Here is an 11,488-nt window from a genome sequence, read left to right on the forward strand (position 1 = left end):
GAAGGAAGGAAGGAAGGAAGGAAGGAAGGAAGGAAGGAAGAAAGAAAGAAAGAAAGAAAGAAAGAAAGAAAGAAAGAAAGAAAGAAAGAAAGAAAGAATTCAAAGCATCTATAAAGGAAGAAGAGACATTTGGACTCAGTGCTAATGCACACAGGAAAAAAGTGCAAACTCATTTAACACAGTATGAATAAACTTCCACATCTAACGTCTATAATTCTTTACAGTGCGTTATGGCTTGTGTCTAGCTGTTCCCCAAAAGCCTCATGCGGCCCTACGTGGGGCTTTCACAGAGGTGGCTGGATCTAGGGTGCCTGACTGAGTCATGGTGCAATGCTAGGCTCATCGGTACTAGGACTAAGGGTGAGTGTTACCCGCCCTAAGTAGTGTGGATAACAGAAAAGCGGCAGAAAGATGCTACTGAGGTCCCTTGTTGCTTCTGCTGTCTTTGCCTGCCATGAACTGTTGCTCATCCACAATGCCCTCTGCCATGTGCCACCCTGCCTGGGAGCCAAAAACGGGCTGAAACCTCCACAAACTGTGAGCCAATAAACCTTCCTCCCTTAACTTGTGGGTCTTCGGTGTTCTGTGTCAGCAACAAGAGAAGCAGCTAAGACACTGTGTCATTATTTTCATGTCTCCTTCCTAAAGGAATGCTGTCAGTTAATCAACATTTTAACCTATTTTGATAATGGCATAACAGTTCACCAACTTCTACTACACCATGACTATTACCTCTACATTAACAATCAGAAAAATCTGGTTCCTTAGATTTCCAACACCTCATACATTCAAGTTTCTTTTAAAACAAAGTAATACTTACGAGAACATAGCCCGTGGCTTTATACAATCACTCACCCAAAGGGAAAAACCACTCTTTCAGCTTTCTACAGTCCCTCACACCTCCGAGACAAAACGACATCTGTAAATTACTGACACTTGAGCAGACCAGTGATGGCAAACGTATGACCTGAGTGTTAAGGCAAAGGATGCCAAGGTAGAGTTGCTTTTTTCTAAACTACAATCTCAGTACTCAGGTTAACTGTAGGATCGGCATTTCGTGAAAAATGCATTTGGGGCTGCAGTCTGGGCACTCGTGTCTGAAAGGTTCACTACTGCTGATATAGACCTTTTCTCTTTTCTTTCCTTTACTTACTCCCAAACCCAAGCCCGAATTCAAATCCTTTAATGGCAAAATGTAATGAAATACTACAACTTACTCTTTGTTCTTTGTCTCCTATCAAGCAAACAGATCTGAGGGTTGGTACCCATCTCTTGAATTCACTCATCCAGTTGTGTAATGTAGACTTAGGAACCAAAACCATATGAGGACCAGGAATGTTTCGATAGTGTTTCATGTACCCAAGAAGAGAAATGGTTTGAAGAGTCTTTCCCAGGCCCTGAGAGAGTTCAAAATAACCATAAGGCAATTAGAAGCAAAAACAGTGCGCCATCTTTGTACCTCCAACATACACAGAAAAATTTAAAAGAAATGTGACGTGTTATGATAGCTGACACATGGCAAGAATTTAACATGAGAACATAGCCCATGGCTTTATACAATCACTCATCAAACAATTATTATGTCACGTAATTTTATCATCCAATAAGGCCCAGCGAGTGTGACACTCCCAAAGCTACCCACCATATCCAGAAGTCAAACACTTCTTTGGCTCCATACTTTTTCCCTACCAACCGTGTTAGTTCTATAGTGATAAGGAAATCTTTTAAAACCTTTATTACATAACTACTAAGTAGCAAGCACAAGATAACAAGTTCATGAAGCAGAGCTACATACGCTACCACCCTGGAGAACAGCAATATTCACAGATGACAAACATTAAATGATCTCATCTGCGGAACATGGTCAAACTACTTCCATACTGCAAAAGGTTAAGACCTAAAAGTTTCTCAAAATATATTATCGTGAAATTTACCCTACTCTCACAGATGGTAATTCCTTACGGGAAGAGCCCATCCATATCACTAAAGCAAACTGCTTCCAGCAGTTAGAAAGAAAATTAATTGGTAACAGTTCTAGGTTGTATTTACAGTCAATGAAACTATGTTATACTGTCTCAACTTCTATACGTTTAATGTATGAACTATCTTTAATTGCAAAATATGGTCTTCAAAAAACTACCGAACACGTACCATTTCATCTGCCAGGATGCCATTGATGCCGTTCTCATACAAAGAAATGAGCCAGTTCAATCCTCGGACCTGGTAATCCCTCAGCTTACCCCACTTTACATCTAAGAACAAAAAAATACACAGTGCACATTTCGAGGGCAAGACTTGAAATGATGCTCTGACCTAATAATCTCAGACCTGACAATCTATGTTTACCCCATTTCACATCTAAGAGCAAAAGAAAACACACAGCGCACATTTTGAAGACAAGAAAAGGCACTCCCCTTCATGTGCTGCTCAAGAGATCTGGTGGGGCCTACATGTGCTTACTGATCTTTCTTTCCTTCCCAGGAAACTCTTTTGTGGTGGGAATTCTGAAAGTTCAAGTCCCCAAGGCAGCCGTTAATGTCTGGAATGGAGCAGGAGCAGCTACGGAAGGTAAGCCGCTGCACCAAGTCTGGCGAAACACCTCAACCCAAACACTCAGCTCCTGCTACACACTGGCTGGTCCTCGAACCCCACTGGCTTCTAGTGTTCATGCCGCCGCCAGTGTTTCCAACCTAGAGCTTCCATCTCTCACACAGGATGAGACAGAGATTCACTGGAGGGAATTCCACCTGCTAAAAATAGGGATGTAAATAGCAAAGTCCTTTTTCTCTATTTGTCTTTCATAATTAGAGAGAGACAACAACTCTTTCAGGGTATACATAGTACTCATCCCCCTATCCCCACAAATCACTGCGTAAGGATGAAAAGCCAAACAGTGCTGGGGAAACCAGTTACACTGTAGGAATACGAAAAGTAACCGAAACTTCCTTTGCCGTATCCCATGTATTTGATTCTGGACTCCAGCCTCATCTGAGAGATGGAAACTGGGCACTGGCAGGGGAGGGGGCCCGAAAGTGTACACCTTAAACCAACAGCCAAATTCCTAAGCACAGTTAAGTCCAGCTGCAGTTCAATTGGCCAAGTGTTCTCACAAACCAGCCATCCAATGACAAAAGGAGGTTTGGGGAAATTTCCATGCCCATCACACAAAATAATACGTAAGTGAAACTTCAACTCCACTAAATACGCTTTTGGAAAATCACTAATTTCATAAAAAATTAAGATACACAAAACATCAGATAAGCAATATTTTTCTTAAGTTTTGTTTCGTTTTTAAACATCAGCTGCCTTATCTGGCAGAAATACAGTATAAGGCAAAACTATTCCCAGTTTTAATGCACTACTAATAAACCCCTTGGCATTTTATATACCTTTGAAATGTAGCACCCCAATCATATAACAGTATCACTGCTATCCAAAATAAGTCTGAAATTTATTCATAACCAACAAATATCTAAGATTACTAAAAATTCCCCTATAAACTGTAGCTAAAATAAGTCCAGAACTCTAACAATGGATGTTTCAATGGGGATTTTTGAAAAATCAAGTAATTACGTATGTTTAACATACACGATGGAGAGTCTTCAAATCGAGTGCAAATATTGGTTGCTTTGGAGCTTTCTGTTAATAGTTCTTCATCCTCCTCTTGCTCTGTTCTACGGTGTCGGTAACTGTCAAAATGAAAATTAACTGATTTGAGTTTTAGGGTCAAGTTTAAAACTACCAGCTGGCGGGACATGGTGACACACACCTATAATCCCAGCACTCAGGAGGCTGAGGCAGGAGGATTGCCCTGAGTTCAAGGCCAGCCTTGGCTACATAGTGAGTTTAAAGCCTGGCTGAACTAGACAGCAAGACCCTGCCTCAAAAAAATAAAAACAAGAGGCCAGGGATATAGCTCAGTGGCACAGAGCCTGCCTGGCAAGCACAAGATCCTGAGTTTGATTCCCAGTACCAAAAAATTAAATAATAAAAAAAAAAACCCCTACTAGCTGCTATTTCAACATAACAGTTTGATGGCTAAGACTCTAGAATAATTTTTCTAATAGGCATATACATTTACCCAAAAGGTAAGTATCAGAAATCACTAGTACATTTAAATCTGAAGTATTTTACATGGATAACCTACAGGATACATAAAATTGTTATGAAAATACAGTAATATCTATGTTAACTACAACTTGATAAAGCCCTGCACTCTGGAAAGATGAGACAGAATGAGCACAAGTTAAAGCCCACCCAGGGCAACTTAGATCCATTCTCAAAGATAAACAGCAAAAACCGGAGTCAGGGAGTTAGCTTAGTGACGGTGCTGGGTTTAACCCTCAGTGCCAATAAATACATACATACATACATATTTACTACATCCCGAAAGATTCTACATCCCAAAATATTCAGATACATCCCCTTACTTGAGGGCTTGATACATCCTGAGGGCTCAGATGCGTAAAACCACTTATTCCCTACCTCTGAAGCTTCCAACTTTGTACATGCAACAAATACTTTGATCTAATTTAGAAAACAACTGGTCATGCCCTTGAGACCTTGCAGTGAATTTAACACTGGTCAGTTTACAATTTCATATTTTAGGCAATCTTGTGCATTACTGATTGCATTTTCACACTGGGAATTATAGCCATTCTGGGGAGCTGAAACTGCCCTCTATCTAGTAATTAAATGCCTTTATCATCCAGCCAGCATGAAAATTCTTAAGAATTATAAATTTTAAAAAAAGAATTTATAAATTTAACATGAGTAAGTTACTTTCAAAAATCACCCAAGGATGGCATACCCCTTGATACTTTATAGCATCACACACAATATTTAATTATTTATCCACTTACAGCTACACCCTCCCAGACCAACTGAGAACAAAGAAATAACTGCAATTTTTAAAAAACCAAGTGATTTTGTTTCTCATGAAGACCATCAAGTTGAAGTACTACTCACTCGCCGACCGAGAGCAGGTTCTGCTTCTCGTCCTTCTTTACCCGCGGGCGCCCGGGCTTCATCTTCAGAGGGGACGTCGGCGTCTTCTGAGCGGCAGGCTGAATGAAATGTGCAAACAGCTCCGTCTGCTTCAGTAAATACTCAAATCTATTTGCTCGGTCAGTTTGCTGCAAGAAGTTTAAAACATTTCATCAAAACTTCAGAAATCCGTTTCAACACGCCTGAACGCAGCAGTAAAAAGGAACACAACACTGACACCTAACAGAATGGAGGAGTACCAAAGGCACTCTGCCAAGTCAGACGCAGAACAGGAGTCTACAGTGTGTGACCCCTTTACAGTACCACATATGAGACGCCAGGCGAAAACCAATCGCAGGTGGGAAGGAGGTGGGGCCACAGAGGATACCAAAGGGCAAGAGCAGAAACTACTATAGTGCTGTTAAAAAGACTGCATAGATTCACTAAACTCAATAAATTCCAAACTTAAGATGTCAATTTTCTACAATATAACTAACAAAAGAATTTTTAAAAGAAAGTATGCAATTAAAGTGAATTTATTCAGAAACAAAGGAAAAAATGCATTGGTCATTTGTCAGACTGATATCATTATTTTGGAAGCAGGGTCTCACTACGACCTTGAACTTGTTTATATAGCCCAGGTTGGCCTGGAACCAAAGACAATCCTCCTGCTTCAGCCTCTTGAGTGCTACATTACAGGTACACATCACCATGCCCCACTGAGACCAAATTTTAAAAAGTATCAGGGTTAAAGAACATTTTCAAATTCATGAAATATTCAATAGCCCAATGTAATTTAATACTATTCCTCCCCTTCTTATCTGTCATCTGCCCCCTAAACAATGGTGTGAATTTTTCCTATTATCCCACCAAGAAAGCCAGGGACATAGCTCAGTGGCACAAGCACCTGCCTGGAAAGCACAAGGTCCTGAGTTCGATTCCCGGTACCAAAAACAAAACAAAACAAAAAAATACCCCGCGCCAAGACAATGGAAGAATCTCAAAAAATGATTCCTGAAGACAAGTTTCCAAAAAGTAATGAAATCTAGAGCCTACAGACAACAGACTTTTACAGAAGCAACGATAGCTAGGTTACACAGACGAAGTAAGACAAAAAACAGAGAAACCAGTGAATACCGTTGCCAATATGTTTAAAAGATCAGTTTTAGATAATTACAAAAAGACATTTTACCTAACAAAGTCAACACTAGAGATTATATAAGAACCGTGTGTGTGTGTGTGTGTCTGTGTGTGTGTCTGTGTGTAAATTTAAATTCATTTATTCATTTATTTATTTTGGTTTTTTAAGACAGGGTCTCAGGGGCTGGGGATTTAGCTCAGTGGCAAAGAGCCTGCCTGGCAAGCGCAAGGTCGTAAGTTCGGTTCCCGGTACCGGAGAAAAACAAAAAAAAAAGAAAAAAAAAAAGACAGGGTCCCACTAAGTACCTCAGGCTGGCCTTGAACTCATGGTGATACTCCCGCCTCAGCCTTCTGAGTGCTGGGATTACAGGCATGCACCCCCACACCTGGCTCTACTAGAGCTATATATTTTTAAAGAAAAATAGTGCTTAAAAAAAAAAAAAATCATACTACTGTAAAAACTGAAGCCCAATAGTGTTTCAGCGTGTCACAAGGACAGTTATAAGTCTAGCCAAGCAAGGAGGCACATGCTTATAGTCCCAGCACTCTGGGAGTCTGAGGCAGGAAAATCTCAAGTGAGAGCCCCGGTCTGAGCACTTTAGCAAGACTGTTTCAAAATTTTACAACAAGGGAATGAGGATGTAGCTCAGTGCAAAGGGCCTATGCTTCTCCCCTCCCCCCTTTAGTAAGTAAGGAGACAGTTCCGCACAACAAGCTGTCTACACTCTCCTCCCTCATACTGCCCTACAGATGACAAGCCACGGCTTTTGTTTTTCAAAAATTAGAAACATTTTAAAAGTACTGAACTGAGATATATTACGTGTAATGGTATATTTAATCCAAAATTGTAAATAATAGAAGCCTTCATGTAACTACATGTTAGGGCTGGGAAAAGAGACTACTCTATCATAACTATGTTCTAAGACCAAGACATTCACGTAAAAGCTTTTCTAGAGCATCCAAAATTTTAAACCATAGCTGTTGCCATTATCGGGGTAAAGAACAGGCACTCTGTTGCTTGAGGTAGTGAGGGTTAGATGCAAATGGCCTGGGGTACTAAAAGACCAACGCAAAGTGGTGAAAGGAGAAAAAACTAACAGACTTTAAGAAATCAATCTAAAATCCAATGGAAATGGTAATGAATAACCTTGAACTAACTTCTCTGAGACAGAAAGAAGTGACACAGGACGGCAGAAGCTACAGAGAGATAGGCTTGCAATTTTGTATGGCAGAAGACAGAAAACAAGGGTGTGGCAGAAATGGAATAAAAAGATTGGTCAGAGTGGTCAAGTTTTGGAATAGCTGAATGACACCGCTGAGCAGTTAATATTGCCTTAATGTGCCTTACTGTGGTGGAACATGCGTGTAATCCCAGCACTCAGAAGGCTGAGGCAGGAGGATGGCAAGTTCTGCCCAACCTGGCCCAGCCAGTGATACACTGCCTGAAAATAAAAAGAGCCGTGGATACAACTCAGTGGACACAACTCAGTGTAAAGGCGCTGGGTTCACGTCCCAGTATATAGGAGGGGGAAAAAAAAGAAGTGCATTTACTTTAAAGCAATATTAATTTTAAAAAGTGGACCTGCAAATATATTCTCTTTAAACAGATTGACAGCAAAATAAGCATTTACTTATACAAAATATAAAACAATATCTCAAACATGATCTACAATTTGTATATATACACGATCACATGTACATATCATGTTAGGATTCTGAACCTATTTAAGATTGTAAGTATTTGATGACTCTGACAGAAAGTCAAAGGACAAGAAGTGCCTTTCAATATACGTGTGAATATGGATGGGAGCTAAACCCAGGGAGGTTAGGAAGACTGCCCTGTCCCTGTTCCACAGCATGAGAACACCGTGAGCACGGAGAACGGAGCATTGTGAATACACACACACAGACACCTACTCTGCTTTTCACCTTACTGGATACTAAAATCTTAAAAGTGCCAATAGAATTAGATCATTATGTCGTATTATGTGGCTTCATAGAATACTTCTATTTGGTATACATAGGTAAATAAGACACAGCAATTATAGTATCCTATATTAGGCACATTTCAAACATACCTGCTCTAAATTTTTTTGTCTTTTTAAGACAGGGTCTCACTGTAGAGCAGGCTGGCCTTGAACTCACTGTATGTGTAGCCCAGGCTGGCCTCAAACTCAGTAATCCTCCGCCTGAGCCTACCGAGTGCTGGGATGACAGACGTGCCACCACACCAGGCCTGCTCTAATTGTAAAAGTTAAACAAAATCACCTAACAGAAAGCTTCACTACAGACTACAGACTGTCTTCACTGTCTAAACATACCATTTTTTCTTCATAGGTGGGATCTGGTTCTTGGATTTCCTTTTGCTTTCCAGGTGATGCATCATCAAATACTTCCTAATAGGGAGGAAAAATCACAAGATTATTCTTCAAGAACAATCAGTCAGCTCATCACTATACCCTGATTTCTGCCCAGAACACATCCCAAATACATGCCTGCCCCCAACTCCCTGGATGCTTAAGTGACTGTCTTCTAACCTGACAGGAAATCTGGTATGGATGAAATACAATGAAGGTAACAACCCATTTAAGCCAACTGTATAAATGGTACAGCTGCTCCCAAGATTAAAACAGTATCATCAGGATCATCCTAATATTACTTTCTATCCCAGTCATTAGACCAAATTTGTATCTTTTCTCTAAAAAGTTACAAAACCAAACATTACAAATTGTGAAAGAAGATCCCCTTTTATCACACAATTGCATTTATCTACAGGACACTACACAAATGTTCACATGGAAGGCAGCATTAGTAACTTATTTCATCATCTGTACTATTACAAAAAGGGTATCATATAGCCTAAACTGAATAACCTAACTATTGTCCAACTCCTAAATTAGTAATAGATATGCTGTTCTTACACATATATTCATTTTGATACTCAAATGCCACAAACAATTTAAAAAAAAAAGCAGGGCCAGGGAGACAGCTCAGTGGCACTGTGCCTGCCTGGCAAGTTCAAGGTCCTGAGTTCACTTCTCAGTACCAATAAATAAATAAATAAATAAATTTAAAAAGCAATAATTTTTATACTGTCAAGTGCCACTCATTAAGAAAGAGAACGGGAGGGGAGGGGGAAGAGGAGGGGAGGGGAGGGGGGAGGAGAGAGCCCACAGGGCACAACTGCCTGCATTTGTAGTGCCAGCTATTCTGGAGGCTGAGGCAGGAGGATCACTTGGGCCCAGAAGTTTGAGATCAGTCTGGATAACATAGGGAGATTATAGCTCATTTTAAAAAACAAAAAAAGTTGGTACAAATATATTTTCCATTAATGTACAAATCTGTGCTCACACACTATTATAAAGCTGTAAGTGATTAAAAATGTGGGGGATGTGGTCTTTTGTATTACTACAATAAGGCCTCAAAAGGCTTAAAATCAAGACTAACTTCATTGCTAAATCCTTTATGCACCCTGTACCCTTTGGCTCATCTTAAGTCTCTCCTCTACACAAACAGAAACGACAAAACCATCAAGCTAGTCCAGTTTACAAAATTCCTGCTGGAATTCCATTAAAGACCAAAATAGCCCTGCAAAAATAAATGTGCTTTCCAAAAGTTGTTATTATTTCAACCATAGTAAAGATTTAACTGAATAAATAGGAAGGCAATTATTTCTGGGAAAAATCAACTTGGAAAAAAGCTCATGAATGCTGGACTGTCTGATTTTGCAAAAACTGACCTTAAACTCAAACATGACAGAGGCATTTTAAAATCTTTTTTCATACACAAAACGGATTAAGATCAGATCTTTCTGTCCAAACCTAGTTTTTAAACCATGAACCTTTTTCTGAATTTAATCAACAGAATAATTTGAAAATATTAAATAAACCACTTTGTAAAGTGAAAAGAAAAAATAAGACTTGTAACAAAATAAAATTACTAATATCCCTACATGGAGGTGAAACATAACTCTCATTCTTCTAAATGAAATTGTCAAACTTTTTAAAGCACAGGACCATTCAAGATGGGAGAAAAGGCTTATTTTAGAGCCAGACTTGAACTCTATTACAGGTTCCACTTTTAAGACTCATCTTCCTCACCTGACAGAGAAAAAGCAGTTTAGGGTAATGCGCCTCAGTGGCAAAGCACTGGGCTAGCACGCTTGAGGCCTGGGTTCAATCCCCAGCACGACAGAAACACAGACTACCACGGGGTTTATACGCAGTTACTCCCACACGCACATCTTTGTTTTTCTGAGACAGACTCTCACTGTGTAACTCAGGCTGGCCTCGGACTGGCTCACTGTGTAGCCCAGGCTGGCCTCCATCCTCCCAAGTGCTGGGATTACAGGCGTGCACAACCATGCCTGGCTTCACACTCATACTTGCACTTAAGCTTTATTTTTAATTAAACATACAAACTCAAGGCAAAAATTGAAAAAAGGTAATGAATACATTTTGACTGGAAACTGCAGAATACTAGTGTCTGTGTTCACTAAAACAGACCCTCATCGCTAACTGCCTTCAAAGACTGTCCTAACGTTCTCTCACCCTCGGTGCCCACACGAACCTCCCACTTCCTTACTGAGTTAATTCTCCACCAGGCGCACGTTCAAAGGAGTACTGCTTTCAGATATCCTAAGGATTGAAAAATTCTAACCATCTTCGAGCTGAACTACCCAATACTGCATCTCAGAACGAGTCGAAGGCCAAGAGTAGAGGCTGGAGGCAGTCGTTTTGTTGTAGCATCGCCAAGGTTAGGAACACACGCAGGAGACGCCCGGCAGCTCCCCCGTCCTCCGCACCCCCCCATCCTGTCATCGGGCCCCGGCCAGCCTCAACCCCAGAGGGCTCAGCAGCGAGGGGCGACATCGCTTAAAACCGAAGCCAAAGGAGAGAAGACCAGCCGCACTGAACGCGAGCCAGCCGCTCCTGATCTGCCAGTACCTTCCTCCGCCCGTCCATCCCCCAGAGGAAAAGGGATCCCAGCCAGCTGCCGCTCCTCCCGGCGGAGCAGCGCCTGGGAGGGGCCTCCTCGCCCTTCCCCGGAGCAGCTGCGCCCGCTCACCCCACGGCGCGCTCGGCCGCAGCTCTCGCCATTGTTCCTGCTCGGGACAGGCGCTGCCCCGCGAGGAAAGGGACGAGGAGAAGGAGGCCCGGCCGCCGGACGCGCGGATCTCCCACACCGCCCCAGCCCGCCGCCGATCCCGCTGCACGGGCAGCTCCCCCTCTTCCCCGAAGTTCAGGGGAAACGAAAGCGCAGGCTGCGGAATCAGGACGGAACCGGGGGGGCGGGGGCGCAGCGAACGAGCGCCTCCTCCGCGCGAGGGCAGAGCGCTCGGGGTGACACGGCGCACACAGAC

The 11,488-nt window shown here is 41.8% G+C and overlaps 1 protein-coding gene across 1 annotated transcript in view; it reads right to left on the bottom strand.

Moving 5' to 3' along the window:
* Positions 1-11,488, bottom strand: part of Smarca5 (SWI/SNF related, matrix associated, actin dependent regulator of chromatin, subfamily a, member 5) — a gene marked incomplete in the record, with an annotated part of 33,758 nt that overhangs the window by 21,563 nt on the left and 707 nt on the right. The window contains 5 exon segments of the mRNA XM_013522910.1: positions 1,218-1,397; positions 2,152-2,252; positions 3,589-3,689; positions 4,969-5,135; positions 8,448-8,522. Coding sequence (XP_013378364.1) covers positions 1,218-1,397; positions 2,152-2,252; positions 3,589-3,689; positions 4,969-5,135; positions 8,448-8,522 — 624 coding nt within the window.

Source organism: Chinchilla lanigera, unplaced genomic scaffold, assembly GCF_000276665.1.
Source record: "Chinchilla lanigera isolate Chin_1 unplaced genomic scaffold, ChiLan1.0 scaffold00070, whole genome shotgun sequence".
Taxonomy (NCBI): Eukaryota; Metazoa; Chordata; class Mammalia; order Rodentia; family Chinchillidae; genus Chinchilla; species Chinchilla lanigera.